This window comes from Suillus subalutaceus, assembly GCF_016647625.1.
Source record: "Suillus subalutaceus strain FC151 chromosome Unknown DFJ58scaffold_514, whole genome shotgun sequence".
Taxonomy (NCBI): domain Eukaryota; kingdom Fungi; phylum Basidiomycota; class Agaricomycetes; order Boletales; family Suillaceae; genus Suillus; species Suillus subalutaceus.
Window position 1 is genome coordinate 1 of NW_024540763.1, and position 19808 is coordinate 19808.

The 19808-nt window shown below is 41.1% G+C and overlaps 3 protein-coding genes across 3 annotated transcripts; 1 reads left to right on the plus strand and 2 right to left on the minus strand.

Moving 5' to 3' along the window:
- Positions 1 to 1425: 1425 nt before the first annotated feature.
- On the minus strand, positions 1426 to 1779 carry DFJ58DRAFT_738556 (uncharacterized protein; the record flags this gene model as incomplete). The annotated part of the gene is made up of 2 exons (XM_041386992.1): positions 1426 to 1623; positions 1666 to 1779. 2 exons carry the CDS (start codon positions 1777 to 1779, stop codon positions 1426 to 1428), a joined length of 312 nt encoding a protein of 103 aa, XP_041234872.1.
- Positions 1780 to 3264: 1485 nt separating this feature from the next.
- On the minus strand, positions 3265 to 4830 carry DFJ58DRAFT_738557 (uncharacterized protein; the record flags this gene model as incomplete). Its single annotated transcript, XM_041386993.1, has 8 exons — positions 3265 to 3284; positions 3347 to 3536; positions 3586 to 3608; positions 3672 to 3794; positions 3843 to 4395; positions 4458 to 4597; positions 4646 to 4729; positions 4779 to 4830. The coding sequence occupies 8 exons, from the start codon at positions 4828 to 4830 to the stop codon at positions 3265 to 3267; spliced, it is 1185 nt and encodes a 394-aa protein (XP_041234873.1).
- Positions 4831 to 10238: 5408 nt separating this feature from the next.
- Positions 10239 to 11871, plus strand: DFJ58DRAFT_719998 (uncharacterized protein; the record flags this gene model as incomplete). Its single annotated transcript, XM_041384686.1, has 5 exons — positions 10239 to 10279; positions 10440 to 10654; positions 10752 to 10906; positions 11024 to 11283; positions 11766 to 11871. The coding sequence occupies 5 exons, from the start codon at positions 10239 to 10241 to the stop codon at positions 11869 to 11871; spliced, it is 777 nt and encodes a 258-aa protein (XP_041234874.1).
- Positions 11872 to 19808: the final 7937 nt, after the last annotated feature.

Consider the following 19808-nt stretch of genomic DNA (forward strand, 5'->3'; position numbering starts at 1 on the left):
GGATGACAGTTGATTCTCCTTCTCTCCAGACACATTTGCAGAGTCATCTGTGGGTGTTATAACCGTAGCTCAAGGGTAGACGGAATCCGAGGGCTTGGCCTCAGCTCGTGCGCTGTGCCCCTTACCCAAGTACGTGCCCTTAATTTCAGAATGAAGTCCAGATGGAATCCGACGAAGTCCGAAGGACTTCTGGAGGCTGGCTACTCTAGTAGAGTGCTAGAGGACTTCCGGATGAGTGGCAAGAAACCTCCAGAGCAGTATAGGAAACTCCGGAGGAGTTCCACATTCCGCTGTATCAGATCCGAAGGTAAGACTTCCCAAGGTAAGTTCCTAGATAGAACACATAGAGGATGGGCTTGCAAGGGACAGAGTCCAAAGCAGGATAGGATAAGAGGAGTGGTTCCAAAGGACAGGACGTCCGGAGGTCCAAAGGTTTAAGACATCCGAAGGGTACATCGTCCGAAGGTTACGATGTCCGAAGGTCCAAAGGTGTACGAGGACCGGAGGAGCGGACAGGATTAGGACAGGAGGGGAAAGGCTACTATGGACAAGGTCCGGAGTAGAAACAAACAGAGGTAGACTACACTATGGTAGAGTCGGATAGACGGGGTTTAGACAGAAGTCTCGGAAAGACAGGAAGTGCCGGAAAGGCAAAACTTCGGTCTAGGGAATCAATCCCTAGACTTCAGAACAGAGACATAGGGGACAAATCCGAAGGTCCGGATTTCTGGCCTAGGGAATCCATCCCTAGGCCTTGATGGAAAGGCAGAACTCAGATGGACCAAAGTCCAAGACAAGAATGAGTGAAGTCTAAGATGCAAGGGAGCAAGTCTATGTTGAGACAGAGCAAAGTCTAAGGCGATATTCAAACTAAGGAAACTTTACAGGAGTTGTGCAGATCTTTATATACTGGAAGGGATCCGAGAGGATTGGTAAGCCGAACACAAATGCTATGTACGAGCATGTGGAAACATATTAGTAAGTATGAATGGAACATAAGTAAATGAACTCGGATATGAACAGAGTACAAGGATCAATAAGCAAGACGGAAACAGAGATAACCAAAGTCCGGAGTCAAGGGGATTACCATAAGGAGATAGACGCTGATTTAAGGTTTGGGCTTCGGATATGAGTATAGGTCGGATCCAGAGGTCTAGAGATATCGGATGAAGCATCTGGATATCGGATGAGCGGATCCGGAGATCTAGGTGAAGACGAGACTAGGATATGGATCATGGATATAGACTGATAGTCTAGGGAAGGTAGAGTCTGAGATGGAATGAGCTCAGATCCGATTGGACTAAGGGTGGATGAAGCAGGCTTAGCTGCGGAGGTCCGAAGGTATTGATATATGGATGTATGAAGGTGTACGGACCCAAACCAATAGTGGACTGGAGGACTGAAGGCATGGATATGGGTATGGAGTCATGGATGAGGGTATGGAGGTCCGGATATCGGACGTAGGTCCGGAATACGGGATATGACAGTGGGCGCCTTGCGCTTGCGGGGCTTGCCTACATCTCCACACTTCTTACGAACTGTACCGATGGCCTCTCCTGCTTCTTCACGCCTCTGGAGTTCCTCCTGAAAGTCTTCAATCTCCTGTTGAGTGAGTTTCTTCCACTGACAACTGCCGATCTTTAGAGTGTCTCAGAGTGTGCGAACTTCCACAACAGCGTGCAAGTGGGAGGGTGCAATGAAGGGGAGGCCTACAGGCCAGCCGTCTAGCTTGATACCATAGACCAGTACAATCGCCTTATCATAGTTCTGATAATTCATGGTGATGTCCATTTTATACCGGTTGCACGTCCTGCATTATGGTAAGCAGCTAGCAATAGGACATACAATATATATATATGGAGTTCACTTAAAATGAGTGTAGCCGCCTGTCTCTGCAGGCTAGGTAGATCCGCACACACAACAATATCTGCTCACACTGTCTTGATAACCAAGGGTCTTATATAAATACGTGTAAGAATGTAATGACACCTACAATTACACTTGATAAGACTTCTTGCCAGTCCTCAATTAACACGGTCTACAACTTTTCTTCTTTCATGGTAGATAACGTGTGAGTTCTTGGGAGGCTCGCTAAACCAATCAATTAGATTAACTTAGCTGGAGCTTTATTATCTCTGATTGAAACTATGGGATTGTCTAGGATATACCATCTAGACACTGGAACTGGTTTCCTGAATATACAATAAACTGTTGAGAAGCTGGTCTCAAATGTGACTACAATGACCAAAGCTTGTGTTGGTCAATATACAAATACCTGGTGAGAATGCTGGTCTCACAAATGACAACGATGACCAAAGCTTGTGTTGGTCAATAAACAATACGGGGTGAGAATGCTGGTCTCACAAAACTGAATTTCTATCGCAAGAAACTTATGTAATCTCAAGGGAAATACTGTCCCTGCACTTGTCTGGACAGTACTTAGAAAGAAAATGTGCTTTCTAAGCAGCAATCTGTTCAGTCTGAAGCTTCTTAGGTGAGAGTTCAATTGGTTCGAGTGGGAGATTCTATTTTTTGGGAGAGAATGGACTCTCCTTATATATGTTTTGTGTGGGAATATTATGTAAGTAAAAAGGTGATGTAATGACTTCAGAATGTGAGAAGAATATTCCAAAAACTGGAGCAGAATGTTCTAGCAGGTGCAAAAGAACATTCCAGAATATTCATGGTGGGATAATGACATCATTCTGAGTCATTGGAATGTTCTAGCAAATTCCATAGAACATTCTGGAATTGACGACATCATTATGACATCACTATGACATCATATCTTTCAACAGAATACCTGCAAGAGTGTGTGTGAAGTCCTATGACATCATTATGATATCATATCCTGTAGGTACAAATTTATGAAGCATCTGATTAGTCAGAGCATCCTAATAGAAAAGTAAAGCAAAGAAACACTAGAGAAAACTACTCAGAAATAATGGAACAAATAATAGTACACAATACGCTGGGCTTTTTAGATAGGTTTTTGTTAGGCTTTGAACTTTTCTCTATGGGTTTCTCTAGCCAAAGTGAATAAGCCAAAGAAAAGGCAATACCTTAACCTTCAATTTGCTTCTCATATCAACCAAGCCATTATGTGATTCCCATCTCACATATGACTTTCTTCAAAACACAGTAGATTCATGAATCACTGAGGGAAAACTGAAACTATTGGACCAAGGTTTGATACCAAGGTATGGGTTGACTAGTCTGAAGACTAAGCTAACAGACTTTGTCTGTTAGGGGGATACCTAGTAGTCATGTCCATGCATGATTCCCTATTCATGCAGGACAGTGCACATTGTTAGCAGAATTGCCGAATGAAAACACAACCACGTACTTTTTTTCTGAATGCACGCCCATTCCTCAAACTGACGGGCCATGTCGTCAAGAGCCACCTCCATCCAATCCTCCCAAAACTCTGATGCATTGTCTGTCACAATCCACGTCGACTGTATTTGATCGTTAACATGTCCCTGAACCATCAGAACTGTGGCATAGATTCCAGTTCTGTCCTGTAGCGCATGACACTGTAAGACAATGAACAAAAATATTTAAACTAAAGGTCTTCATACTTACCTCCTTCAACACACCATCCATCACTGCAACAGCGTCTCGAGCAGCTGCCATGTTGCTTGCTCATACATCACTGGTTTGCATTTCACGGTAATCCATCAGTTGCTTGATAAAATCCTTCTTCTGCTCGCGAGACAGGTTGGGCATGTTGGGATCATCAGCAACCATTTTTTGAATTTCAGCCATGGTGTACTTCTGGCTGTGCACAAGACCTTGACTATGGATCAGACATCGATCTTAATGAAATGTGAGATGTATACCTTCATTGACTTCTTTGGATTTGGCATGGACAAGGGCGTTTCGAAGCTGCAGCTCGCGTGCCTTCTTGTAGTGAGTTTCAAGGCCAATCAAATTTTTGACGTGGTCGTCGGAGACGTGGTGAGCGAGCGCTGAGTCGTGAAGTTTCTTCCCTTGCTCCTGGACAAACTGTGTGATAGCTTCTTGAAGGGCCTTTGACTGTTCCTTGTTCTGTGCAGTCTTCAGCGCATGAGATGCTTTTTGAGCTTTGGTGAGGCGTCCACCACCATTGGACCGCGTAGCAATCACTGGATGGGTGGGGTTACGAGCAGCCCAAGAGGAATTATTACCTCTATCCATCATGCGGTCAGTGAAAGAAACTGGAGTGAGATTGGGGTCATCATTGTCAGGTAGGGTTTCTGATGCGCCTTGTGCAGGACTTGGAGAACAGATATTCGAGGGGTCCAGAAGAGTTGGCGATGGGTTTGTATTCGAGTCCAATGCCTCAGAGGGATGCGGAAGAGTTGGTGACAGTGTTTGTATTCGAGTCCAAGTCCTCATTGAACCCTTGTGTATCTGTGAGTGAAGATAATAAGTCTGATGGGAGGCCCGCAATCATTTCAGTCATGGCATCAAACAATGAAGGATCTGTGATCTGTCCAGTTGAATGATGAGGTATTGAAGTTGCCCATTCTCAGTGGCTCCATTCGTGAAGCTGAATTAAAACTAAATGGAAGATGAGGCGAAGGCACCACAATATTGGCGCCATTTTGACATGCTATAGGACATGAACAGTGAGAAATACAAATGCTAGGATCAGACGTACCATCACTTTGCGAAGCTGAATTCAAAGTAAACGGAAAATGAGGCAAAGGTGCCACATTATCGGTATCGGCGCCATTCTGAGATGCTATAGAACATGAATTAGTGAAATATACAAATGCCAGGATGAAACGTACCATCACAAGTCATCAAAACTCCATCAAAATTGAAACTCGGGACATCTGCCATGTTGAAGAATTTGTTGATGAACAAGTGTGTCAACATGCACCATGGGAGCACTTTGGTCACCCCATTTCAGGTACCTCTTAGGTTGTATTATACCTATAGAGGTTTTCACCTAGGGGGTGCTTTTTGGGTGGTCCGGCCAATGTTTTCTGGTCTTTCCCCAAGTGCATAAGGTCCAAAATGAAATGTATTGAGCATGGTCCAGGGATCAAAATAATTTTTACATGGGAAAGACCACCAGCCAACTTTAGACCATGCATACATTGGGAATTCCCCATGGTGTAGGGGTGTCAGGGGTCCTATTATGACCAAAAATTTTGGGCAAAAAAAAAACACTTTGGTCCTCCTCAAATGCCAATTTCTTTGAAAATTTCTCACTATATGTATTGCATCTATGCCCTGCGCCCTCCATAAACAAATCCTCATATATAATTCAACAATATATCTGGTGGGTATATGAAAAAAATGAAAGTCATTACTTTAGTTGAACCTCTTAATGAAAGTTGTAGTATGTGTCAAGGCAAGTCTATATGTCATAATATCTTATCAAAATTTTGACAGGAAGGTGAGATATGGCTGTAACAAAAATCGTTGTCGGGCTTGTTTACAAAAAAAAAAGTCATTATCCTTGATGAAAGTTGTAGTCCTAGTGAGGGTAGGTCTATACCTGCATATATTTTGTTAATTTACTATCATTTGGGAAATATATAAGCTTTGTGCAAAAACAATAAACAGGGAAGACCACATGCTTAATGGGAAAGACCATGGGTATAGTATTTGTCTAATAGGGAAGACCACAAGCTTAATGGGAAAGACCATAGGTGTAATATTCATCCAATAGGGAAGACCACACATTTAATGGGAAAGACCATGGGTATGATATTTGTCTAATAGGGAAGACCACATTTCAATGGGAAAGACCATAGACATAATATTCATCCAATAGGGAAGACCACAAGCTTAATGGGAAAGACCACACTTGGTTAAAGACCACAGCAACTCACTTGTGGTCTAAAAGACAAGCCCGACAACGATTTTTGTATTGCTTATAACTCACTGAAATCACATGCAATTGCTTAGATAATGCAATATACATTCCCACCCCAAGTAGTACTACATATTTTATTAAAACATCCGTGGGAAAATTATGATGTTATGGACACATAGTCTATTTTTGTCCTCTTATTGAGTCACCTCACAGTCAGGGGCATTACCACACATCAGATTTCAAAATTTCAGGCACCTGTGGTAATTCCCCCTTAGTGTGTCATCCCCTATAGTTCATAAGTCCCCCACAGTCAGGGACATTACCACACAGCATGATTATGCAATTTCAGGATCATACATCAGATTTCATCAGGGGATCTACATAGTTACCACATCATATCTTAATTTCGCAATTTTGACCACTTACTCCACAACATCTAAAATATCACCATTTTGTAACTCTCAAGCAATACAAAAATCGTGTCGGGCTTGTCTTTAGACCCACAAGTGAGTGCTGTGGTCTTTAACCAAGTGGTGGTCTTTCCCATTAAGCTTGTGGTCTTCCCTATTGGATGAATATTATGTCTATGGTCTTTCCCATTGAAATGTGGTCTTCCCTATTAGACAAATATCATACCCATGGTCTTTCCCATTAAATGTGTGGTCTTCCCTATTGGATGAATATTACACCTATGGTCTTTCCCATTAAGCTTGTGGTCTTCCCTATTAGACAAATACTATACCCATGGTCTTTCCCATTAAGCATGTGGTCTTCCCTGTTTATTGTTTTTGCACAAAGCTTATATATTTCCCAAATGATAGTAAATTAACAAAATATATGCAGGTATAGACCTACCCTCACTAGGACTACAACTTTCATCAAGGATAATGACTTTTTTTTTTGTAAACAAGCCCGACAACGATTTTTGTTACAGCCATATCTCACCTTCCTGTCAAAATTTTGATAAGATATTATGACATATAGACTTGCCTTGACACATACTACAACTTTCATTAAGAGGTTCAACTAAAGTAATGACTTTCATTTTTTTTCATATACCCACCAGATATATTGTTGAATTATATATGAGGATTTGTTTATGGAGGGCGCAGGGCATAGATGCAATACATATAGTGAGAAATTTTCAAAGAAATTGGCATTTGAGGAGGACCAAAGTGTTTTTTTTTGCCCAAAATTTTTGGTCATAATAGGACCCCTGACACCCCTACACCATGGGGAATTCCCAATGTATGCATGGTCTAAAGTTGGCTGGTGGTCTTTCCCATGTAAAAATTATTTTGATCCCTGGACCATGCTCAATACATTTCATTTTGGACCTTATGCACTTGGGGAAAGACCAGAAAACATTGGCCGGACCACCCAAAAAGCACCCCCTAGGTGAAAACCTCTATAGGTATAATACAACCTAAGAGGTACCTGAAATGGGGTGACCAAAGTGATGGGAGTGTAGTATGGTGTTCTGTTGATTGTGCGTTGAAATTTTTTCACAAAATCATTAAAATTCAGGATCACATACCGACATGTTGGAAACCCAAAGCTCCGATGGCTGCATTATCACGTGGCCACTGACAGGTAGCCCCTGTCAGTTATTCTCTCAATCGATAAGTGTAAAAAACAGCTTACATCTTGAATATAATAACATGTTAGTGTAGTCTGACTGTCTGGTAGGTAGATCATCCTGGCACTGATGATTCAGAGACAAACTCAGTCTCGTTGAAATCCTGTGTGGATGATCCAGCCAGAGAGAGACCAACTATACTAAACCTAAGGTCAACTTGGTAAAAGATGCAGTATACATTACGTGACACACACCGAATTCAGATGAGAGAGAGAGAGAGAGAAACTACTAAGTGTTGTTGAAATCCCGTGTGTGGTGTTGATGGATGACGGTCCAGCAACAGAGAGGCCAACTAAGTACTAAACCTAGGGACAAATTAGTGAAAAATGCATGTCTGAGCATGAGGCGGTAGGGCACCACAAATGACTAAAACCTATGTTCAGTGCCCTAGTGTGAGACTTGAATCAGAGACACGTGCAACATCATTATCTACTTATTACTTACTAGACTTGTGTCCGAGCATGAGGCGATAGGGCTCAACAAAACTAAATCATCACCCTAGTGTGTGTGAGTGAGACTCAGATCAGAGACACGCACAATGTTATTATCTACTTATCATTTAACAGATGAACGTATATGCCTAAGGCCCATTGGACTTACCTGCCTGTGGTTTTCCCAGACTCTCTGGACTCTGCATCTCATATGGCGCAGAGCCAGCATCTTGCAACTGCACGCTGGCTGGCCAAACCTGGAGTTTGAGCTGCGCAGAATGAAAAGGCTCATATTTGAATGGCAAGGTGTGTTTTTAATTACCTCTCAATCTCACCATCATTAAACACTGTGGCAGGAAACGAGCTGGGTAAGTCCATCACTACTTTCCCCTTCCCTCAATCTCACCATCATTCAAACACTGCAGCAGGAAACAAGCAGGGTAAGTCCATGTGCACTTTCCCATTCTTCCATTTGTTGATGCTATCCCGTATGTGTTCCCAATGGATAGTGCTCGCCAACCTGAAGAGCAATGCACCCATGTTAATCACTCTATTCAGGACCATCCTGCTCAGTCAGAACCTACCTCTCTCGAAGCTGTTCGTTTGGCCATCAGTGAGTGGCAATTCAACTGGGGCCCTGAAGGCTCCTGGGAGAAGCACTTCAATAATCGCCTACAACTTCATCGAGAATGGGAATCTGCATGTCGTGCAGTGGATGACTTCTTCAGCTTATGTGAGACTCATGCGCAGGCAGGGCGGGAGATACTTGGTGACTTGAAAAGCTTGTACTTGCATACTGCAGGAGCAGGAGGGCGCAAAAAGACAGGTTTCTTCAACTCTATAAGATGCTTGAGGCAGTGTTATCTGAAGTTAGATTTTTTGAAATTAAACTCGATGAGTATGCACCATCGATACCTGATTCAAGACTTTCTTCTATGTGGTACTATGAATGACCTTATTAAATTGGGTTGGTGTAACTACAATTTCACAAATGCTACATGGTTGCCGTGATTTTGATCAAGTTGTAATGGTGCTCCTGGGTGGAGTCACAGGTGAGGACTGGGCACCCTTTCATTCCAAGTCCACTGCTGAGCAGCACATTCAAACACTATATAGAATGTTATATATGCCAGGCATCATGCCTTCAGAGCCAAGATGACAAAGTTAAGAAGTGCCCCGCAAACTGGTACCTGTGTGTACCACTTTTGACTCAGGAGTTGCTACCGCACATAAAGCGAACATAGCAAACTCTATGGTGAACGTGTTCGCCATTCTACACAAAACATCACCAGAAACCATATTGCACCCTTAAATTAATGTACGCGCTACTGTAACATGGTAAGGACAGCTTGTTGAATGATATCTGAGGATTCTGAGACCGTGAATTGTGGTGCAGAAGGTCACTCTCTTGATTCATTGATTTGATGCCAAAGAACTTGTGATTCCATTGTAGGAGACATATCTATATTGGCATCACCAAAATTTAACACACTTGCACCCTTCAGTTCGACTACGGCACGAGAATATTATTAAAATCAATAGTGCAGGATCTTTCTCCAGCTATATGAACAACGCGCCAGACTTGCTTCTGGGTATTTCATTTCTTGGTTCAATCTAACAGTATGCTTAACATTTTCACACTCAAGTGACCAGTAATTAAGTTCACGAATCCAAGTTCGTATTTCAAAGCACTACAAACTAACAACACCCTAGGACAATCCCACCTGACTCATATGTGCCAACAAATCTTCAACAGGGGTCCAAATAGAGTCTTCGCTCGAACTTGATGATGGTGTGGGGGACGTGGGAGCTAGAGACCCTCCAGTCTCATGGATACATGAGAGCCAAAAACACCCACCCACACGAGGCCATGCTTCCACAGCACCTTCATTATACTTCCTCATATAGATACGTAGAGCATCTGCCCAAGTCTCCTTCCTGACCTGGACAGCACCACTAATACCCAGTGTGTGCTCAGTGACATTTGGAGACCTGTGAGCAAACACTTTCGAAGTCAAATGCATTAGCATCGACAATTTGTTATGCAAGTGTTTTTCACCGTCAACAACTCATATCAGCATACTTCCAGCATAATGATGAATACAACGTTTATCCAAACCTCAGTGAGTTGATGTGACTTCACATAAACTTAAACTGACTCAATTTACTAGGTAACTTCTTGTATAATAACTACAGACAGGCACTTGATATCCTTCAGAACAGCCAGATCAACCTCTCAGAAGTCATGTGGGATCTTGACATTACAGACGTCTTCATTTTTGACCAATGGATCACCGACAAAAAGGAGTACCTACAAGGTTTGAAAAGTGAGCCAGAACATGAGACACTCCAAATGGAGTATTGGCAGAAACTCATCAACCTCGCAGCCAGCCAGTAAGTTCTTTTTTGATCCTCAACAGTGCAATCAGATTGAATGTGTCAACAGAAGCAATCTCAACATGACAAGGTCCATTTGGACATCATTGACACCTTCGAGCACATCGTTTGGCGCATCAGATGCTGCCACAACTCGCAAACTCAAGACGACACGGAGATGCGTGCTTGAAAACTTTGAGAAGGACCTGCAGGTTGTGCAAGACCTGGAGAGCAAGCTCGGAGTGGCTCAATGCTGGGTTCCTGACACTCCAGAATGGGAAGATGCAGGGCGCTTGATTGCAAAAAGGAAGTATCAGCGTGCACTGGATGCTCTGGAGGGCCTTGTTGTGGCTCGCATCTTTGAACTGACAAAATTGAACCGCTCAGGAACTGGTGCGCCTTTTTTCACTATCTGGTTCAATAACTTGATTTTATTCAGGCTACAAGCTTCACAAGCATATTGCGAAGGCCTTACAGACACACTCCTCAGCCATCTGCTCTGCCCTTGATCATTACAATGCAGCAGCACTATCTCTAACCCCCCCTTGCAGAACCCTGAAATGGGATGAGGTCATTGAGTATGCATTCCTATCTGATTTTGATCTACTACGTGATGCCTGTCAGGATATCTCCCAGCATCCTTGGGTGACGCCTGCTGCTCGCCAGGTCATAGACCTCTATTTCAAGATGTGTTGTGCCAAGGAGTAGGTCCTGCGCCTCAACAACAAAATTCAGTGCCTGGTTACATACATTCATGACGAGGAACACTACCTACACAACTGTTACACTCAGCTTGAATTCTCTTGCCCCGCACTCGCCCACCAGATCAGCCTGCGACGTCTGGTTCGCAGTAGGGCTAACAGGTACCTCCTGCAGTGCATGGCTGACATTGCTCGGCTGCAGGAGTTTAGCAGGTCAATCAATATCGGTGAGAGCATCAAGAAGTCTCTCGTGGACAGTGCCAGCATCCCGCATGCTCAAATTCCTGCTGGACTCAATGTTCTTCTTAAGACCGTACTCAAGTAGTATCAGATCCGAAGGGCTTCGGCCTCAGCTTGTGCGCTGTGCCCCTTTCCTGAGTCTTGCCCCTTATTTCAGAGTGTTAGAGTATCGCGTCTATTGAGATGGATAAGTCTCGTAACGGATCCGTTAGGGCTTCCGGATATTGAACGTATATAGTAACGGTTAATCCGGATCGGATCCGAACTAGAAACTAACGGGTGAGGACTGTCCAAAGACAGAGGTGGATATATAGACTATAGGAATCAATCCTAAGTCTCGGAGTTGACAAGAGTATCGTACTCGAGTCCGGACGGATAACGGAGGGACTTAGAGTCCAGACAGAATGAGTGCAATCTAAGATGATATTCGAACTGATCTACTACAGCGCATGTACAAGGGTTTATATACGGATATGTCCATTGGATCTGTACCCGGGAATATGGTATATGACAGTTCTGCAGGACTTGAGTGAGTCTATCTCCTTTGGAGTTGCCTGCAACAGTCCTGACATGCAAGATGAGCTGGAGGATGAAGAAGAGGATGTGCCAGCTATCAAGGAGGCAGCGCAGGCGTTACATGATGTCCTCCATGTTTCAGTGGACTCATAAGCATTAGATTTGACATGTATACTAGTCTGTATATCATCTTTGCAACTTGTCCGAAGCGAAATGGCCAAGGGAACGTTGAAAACGCGAGCTCACTGTGGTAGACAGTGAGCTCAAAGGTTCCTGGCAAGCGCCAAGCATTGCCGAAGTCAGGAACCACATCCTTGGCAACAGTACCATTATTAATAGCACATATGGATGCTCCCGAGGTGCATACTCATAAATTCCCACAAGTCCAAGGGCAGCATTATCCAGCAATTATCCATTCAAGCGCTATATTACTTGATCACCCTCTAATTAGAGGCACACACCCGGTCCACAGGTACCTCTCATTACAGGACCTACGTGGGAGTCACAGGTGATCAAATTGATTAAGTGTCAATAGGAAGCTTAATCACAGATATAGTAATGTTACCATAATGGGAAATCAGATCTGGTTCAGCAAACTTAGCACTAACTACTATATTAAGTACAAATACTCCCATGTGCCTTGTATCCTCCCTAAGATCTTTGAACTGGAAGCTATTGAGTACTAGGTAATCAGCCTTGTGGTTGCCATTGATCAAAGTGTGCATTACATTGGCTGTGTACCTAAATGTGTGATGTCTGGGTTGTGGAAATTGAATGTAGTTCTGACATATTGAAGCACTTCCAGATTTGGCTGAAATAGTATGATAGCATGGTTATGATAGTCATTGTGATTAATGGGTTTGATCTGCTCATATCTTCTACTTTCTCTTCCTCTTTTATAGCTTCAGCTATACTACTACTATCTATAGTTTTATAGAGCACCATTAATTAAATTCAAACAGTTGTCCACCATCTTTGAGACTTGACTGACTACATAAAACTATATTTCTTTGAGGATCCATCTACAATTTGATGACTTGCCTCATCAGGTACCATTAATGTTACTACTTCTAAAGCAATGGCACTATTTTAGATACTTTTTAATGGAAATTGTTGCTACAGGAACTTTCAGCACATATAATCTACCAGTTCTTTGCAATTATCTTGGTTTCTTTTACTTTTGCAAGGTACTACTAACACTTCCAATACTTGATCATTTGTAGGACTATTGCCAAATTCTAACCAGGTACCTGTAGGGCTCTCATATACAGATACCAGATTATGTACTCACCAAGGCCATCCTAGTATAATATATTGAATAACACCTTTTTATCTATGCAAATGTCTGCGATAGCAAGTACCAATCCAATATGAACAGGAACCTGAAACATGAGTCCCTTTAGATCTCCAGCACCTCCATTTGCATCAAGAAGTACCAGTATTCTACTCTGGTTAACTGGCAAATTGACAAACTGTTTGTACATCACTTCTGGGACTATATTTAGCTGACTTTCAGTATCTATCACTGTTTTCAGATTGTTCCCATGGATTGTGATTTTGTCTTTGCTTTGGGACTTTCTGTGATTTAAAAACCTTCAGCCATAGACTCATTCCTCTTTGGTGTTTCATACACCAGGTATGTGTCCTTTTTACTGATCGATTAGGCTTAATTGGTTCAGCCAGAAGTCTGGCCAACTCCTTCAATACTCCTAAGATTTCTCCTACAGTAATTTCTACTCAGTTTAGGTTTGATCACTTAATCAGTGGGCATATGAATCTTTGTATTGACTTTAGGTGCATCCTTAGCATTTTCTTTCTCTGCTTTCATGCTAACTCTTTAAACTTTCCTTTCAGTGTGCTATTTTCCATGACAACATTGTCGTCCTGTGCATCATACCATGCCCTTTCCTCAACACTGGATGCAAGTGTAGATTTTTCATATGTCTATATTCTTTTAGGTTTATCTTTTCTTTCCTCTTTTTCTCCTGCTCCAAAAGGTATATTTTCCTCTTCTTCTGTTTTCTTGGGTTTTCTTTACTGACTCGGTATTTCTTTCAGCTTCAGCTATCTTAAATTCATGTGCCTCGAGTACTAACAGCTTGGGTGGAGGCAGTGGGTTTATTTTGCAGGTGTAAGAGATTCATCTAAAATTTTTGAAGGCAGTGGCCTCAATATTAGTGTGTATTGTCTGTCTCTTCTTAATTTGTATCACTGACATTTATCTTTTTTATTTTCTTCTTGCACATTGCCTCTCTTTGATGGATAGATACCATCAAAAACTTCATTTCTCTTGTGGGTACCCTCCCACTAGGTTCCATATGCTAGGTAAGCTCTTAGTTCCTCCTCTTCACTCTTATCATCACTCATATACCCTGATATCCAACAGTTTTCTCTTGCTTCTAGCTCACTCACACTGTCTACAGCATCTTCTTCAACTTCCCATTTGATAAAGTGAGCGTTTACTGATCTGTGCCAATTTTTCTATGTGCTAATTATCATCTGACCTAGCCATTTTCTTAGAGACAATTTGTCCAGCAACATAATTAGTCCATTCCTCTTACTTAGTCAAAGACAGAGAGAATGCAATGCAAGAGGTTTGAGCATGAGAGGATGACTCATGATAAGGCAGAGGCAGAGAGGATGGAGTGCAAGAGGATAGTGAATATGTCATGTTGCATGAGTAGCGACGGGTTATTAGGGGGAGAGTAAGTATGGTATATAGTGGGGACACTGCCCATAAAGCCAAAATGGAAGCCATTAGGAATATGTGTGTATCCGTGTATAAGACCTGAAGTGCTAGCTTCTGGCACTTGAATCTCCACCTGTCAGCCATGTTTTTGAGGGCATCTTCCCTGTTGATACCTTCTGCAATGAGTGCATTGAGCCACCCGATGTATGCAGTGAAGTTAGGTTGCACTTCAAGCACTGGGTCGGTTAGAATTTGGTTCATGATGACTAAAAGTACTATGGTTTGTTAAAATGTGCTAGGTTTGACTGACTTGGTGAAGGAAAGAAAAAAAAGGATGAAAGACAAAATCGTCGAGGACAACTAAGAGGAGAGGATGCGTTGATTGAACATAGAACAGGTAGTCCAGGCAGGATATAGTTCCAGAGGTATGGAGTACAAATAGGGGCTACATCAGATGCAGTCCGATGTATAAACAAACAGAGTTAGACTACACTAAGTAGAGTTGGAGAGACAGGAATTGCATCAAAGTCTGGAAGGAGAGTAAGTGCCAGAAAGGTAAAATTCTGGCCTAGGGAATCAATCCCTAGACTTGGAACAGAGACATAGGGAATAAATCTGAAGGTTCAGATTTCCAGCCTAGGGAATCCATCCCTAGGCCTTGATGTTAGATGGACCAAAGTCTGGAGGAAAATTGAGTCAAGAGAGAGCAATGTCTAAGATGATATTCAAACTGAGGAACTCTAGGAGTTGTACAGGAGTCTATGTACTAGAGGACATATGAAAAGACCAGTAAGCAGAGGAACTAAGGTTATGTATGAGAATGTGGAAACACATTAGTAAGTGAGACAGAACATAAGTAAATGAACTTGGAGATGAAGTATATATAAGGATTAACCAGCAAGACAGAGATAGAGATAACTGATAGCCAGAAAGGCAGACATGTCTAAATGGGGATAGGCGCAGGATGTTGGATGGAAGGTGGAAATAGGTTCAGAGATGGTTATAGTTAATATACAGAGATCCAAATGTCTGGGTTCCAGAGTTTTGGAGATCTAGGTGGACATGGAACATGGATATGATTCTACCCCAAATATTGTCTGAGATCATGGACAAGGTAAAGTCTAGATGTCTGACTAGATAGAATGTACTCAGACCGGTGTGAGAAACACAACAAGAAGAGAACTGTAAAGTACTCTTCAAATGTTGAGTCAAAATTACTATGCCTAGCTGCTATTCGACTCTAAAGGGTTTCTGTACTAGACTCAGAGCTCAGAGAGTAGAATATATCATCAAGCAAAAGACTGTGATTCAGACTGGTACTGGCAGTGGTGAAAGGGAGATATGATTATGTAAGCAGTAAAAATGCAAACATAAACTAAGGAAAGTGGTAGTAAGTGAAGGTAAGTAAATAGGGGGAATATCAGCCCAGGAAAAACTATATTGTCACACCGGACAGGATAGGGAACAGATGGAGCAGGCTAGCTGTGGAGGTCTGGTGGTCAGGGGTAGTTAGGTAGTGGGGCAGATCCTGGACAGCACAATGGACAGGGAACTGGGAATAAGTCAGGATAAGGGGTCTGGAAATAGGCATGGAAGACATGGGAATATTATTGAATATAGGTCCAGAGAGTACAGAACAATCAAAATTATGCAAACATTGTAATGATTTGTTACTTACTGTATGTAATAAGACATCCAGTATGCAGAACATGAGGACACATATAATAAGACCTACAACTGATCAGTAGCAACAATTATGGACTAATAACACACTAGTGGAAGTAGATGGACATAGATAGGATATAAGAGGATGGCATACTTAAGCATCAGACCAGATATGTGATAGCACACTGTAGGTGAAGAGTGCACCTAAGGTGAATAAGTCATTGGATAAGGAAAATAGTGATTAGTATTTAACTCCTTTCCCTAGACAAGAGAATGAATAGTGCTGATGTTCATATGTACCTAGCACAGATACAATTGTCACACTAATCAATAGCCACCAACTGTCCCCCATATTGATAATAACCTCAAAGGCAAGAGAGCCTATGTCTATGATACTACCTACCATCTTCAGGTCAGTAAAGTGAGCACTACAAGCCCTGATAGTGACCAGAAGCCAGCTGTATCACAAAAGTGGACACCCAACTGGTTTGATGCAGGTCACTAGACAGCTTTGAACTTGTTCTGCATTTTAATCCTAGTAGCAGGGGTTTTGAGGTATTTTTGAGGCTCATTTATCCTCACCTCCTCCTCAGTAGCATGTTATATATTTGATTATATGAGTGGCCAAATACTTCAAGGATTTTTTAAATTTTTTCTTGCTGTTCCAGCATACGGAAATGATATTTTAAGTCATTTTACACTTTTGATGTTTTTGACTTATTTCTCTACAAGTTCTGATTCCAAACTTAAATTTCTTCCTAGGCCTTCAAGAGGAGCTTGTATATGCCATTATAAAAACTCTATCTGAACTTAAAGAGTCAAATCATTTAAATAAAGACAGCAAGTTGGATGAGATAGGAGGCATAGTAGTGTTAATTGCTATAGGCTTTATGGTCTGGAACTACTAGTGGGTGACTATGAACAGTATAACAATACTCTAGCCATTCCTGAAGCTAAAACCTTAACCAGCCTCAGAAGACACACAGCTTCTTAACAGTTTTGTGAGCCACATTATTGTATGTCTTGCCACGATCTGTGACTTGTATTAAGCAGCTAAGAATAGCACATTCTTGCCCATAATTAGTTGTGTGAGTTGGACAAAAGTGATTATTAACTAAGTGAAGACTATACAATATGATATAAAACAGTAGAGACAACTGATCATGATCCCATCTATGACAATAATATAAACAACAGAGTTATCTGCAGGTGAGATATTGACTAAGCAAAAAGAATACTAATAAACAAAAATAGATGATGCATATTGATTAGTTAGGCCCTTAAATAGTCAAGTACATTTAAAACAATAGTGATATTAAGCTAGAGGCTAACTATAAGTATGTATATACTGTTTTTAAAGTGCTATTTAATGCTAGAATTGGAGTCCCTTATTTGACATCTTGTTAGATAACTAGAACATATTGTCATTGTTAACTGTTATTGAGAATCAACATAATAATCAATATGTCCCAGACATGTGGTCTTACCATGCTACATATATGGATTGTTTTCCACAAAGACAGAAGGTCATGGCAGAGAGATAGAAATTGTCACCCACCCAGGTCACATAGTCATCACCACACTTGTAGTTTTCTGTACAGGACACTATACTAGCTCTATTTTCTGTGGGGACCCTAGGGGAAATTACCTTCCCCTAGCTCAGCCTCCTCAATTTGATGTGCTGGATAGAGGGGACAGTTAGCTCCATATTGGAGCCCCTGCCTTAATGAATTGGATATATAGCCAGGACATCACTCCATTCTATTCCATCGTGCTGGCTTGGCACCATGACTATTACATGGATCTACAAGACCTCAATATGAGATTCATGTACAGGCCAAGAAGATTCAACCGCAAACATCCCTATGTAGGTTGTCCAAGGGTCTTCTATTTTAAGAGGCTGAGCCTTATTACTCAAGTCCAGGTTGCCACACTAGCCATTTAGTAATGTATGTTTTCTGATCTTTTTCAACTTACTATCTAAACATTTACTTGCAACTAACAAAATCCTTAATAGAGAGCTGGGAGACTAAGCAGATAATTATGACTTAAGGAAGCTGTGTGTCTTCTGAGGCTGGTTAAGGTTTTAGCTTCAGGAATGGCTAGAGTATTGTTATACTGTTCATAGTCACCCACTAGTAGTTCCAGACCATAAAGCCTATAGCAATTAACATTACTATGCCTCCTATCTCATCCAACTTGCTGTCTTTATTTAAATGATTTGACTCTTTAAGTTCAGATAGAGTTTCTATAAAGCCATATACTTTATTCTTAACTCTATTTATCTCATGCATTATAACACTCTGTTCATGCAGATTAAATATGAGTTAATGCTGCAGACTTTGACTTTATCCATCCCATTATTGATATATGTTGACTTCTGCACTATCATTTCCAATGTAATCATATCCTATCTTTATAGTAACAGTGCAGCAAAGTATTATTCTGTTTCAATCATTCACACAAACATTTTAGCTGAGTTAAACCTCTTATATTATCACTGCATAGTATAATGTTTACTATATCTTTCTTATTGTCTTATTTACTTTGTTCTATTATCTTACATTCAGTCTAGTCTAGTATTACTTACTCATTCCAATCAGCTGCCTCAAATGCAGTGTTATTCTTTCATCACTCTCATATCTGCCAGGTCTCTTCATGCTCAATAGTGCTGATCTATTATTCCCCCTATCTTCTCAACCCTTTACCACTTGAAGTGTTTAGTGTACTGTCAAAATAAGAACCACCCAATAGAACAACTACTGTAGCTAGCTGTTGATAGATAGAAATACTGCAGACTTTTGGTATTAGTACATTAATGTGAATTATAAAGAAAGTGATGTTGTCAAAACAATATAAAATCTAGTACACTTGGGTTGAAACAACACTAGTTCAACTAATGGAGTCTAGTCAGACTATTCTGCCAGTCCCACTATACTCATGAACATTATGGTAAAAAGTGCTTTAATACTATTAATAATAGTCTTTGAGCTGGGGATCACTCTGATGCCAAAGTCATTAACTCATATCTCTACATTTCTCAAGGCTAACAGGAATAATTATCTTGATAACAAAACATGCATCAAACAGTATAACTCCAGAACAATTTATACATTTATATATGCTGTCCTAAATTTAACACTATCAAGATCAATGGACTTGCCTTATTCACACTGGACAGTAGGTTCTAATAGTGGTATCCAACTAGGACACTTCTATATGTGATTTTTATATCATTAGTTGATGTTATGTTACTTGTGACTAAAATAGATGCAGCAGAGATATAGTTACCTAAATATACTATGGAGGACCAATGGTCTAAACTAGTCAATTAGTGTATTGAAAGCACTTAACCAGTACTTTGTCCTACAAGATAAGGTCTTCTATAGAATTCTGATACACATAACCCTTACTTCTTGGAGCTTGCCAGATCTCCAATTGGCTATTATGACCTTTAGCAACATGTTCACTACTCTATATCTGAAATCTAAATGATACTGCTTACTAAACTTGGAAAGTGGGAAGATGTCATAGCTTCTATGTTTGAATAAATTTTCCAAGGAAGCAATACACATCCCCAAGACCCCAAGATGAACTTATAGACTTTGTCTTCTCTATTCAAAATGCAATTAATTTTTGATCACCTAGAACTTCTGTATATACAACAATTTGAATTTTATCTTTTCTCATCAATAATTAACCTCAATGTGATACAAAGTCATATTACCTTCGCCAT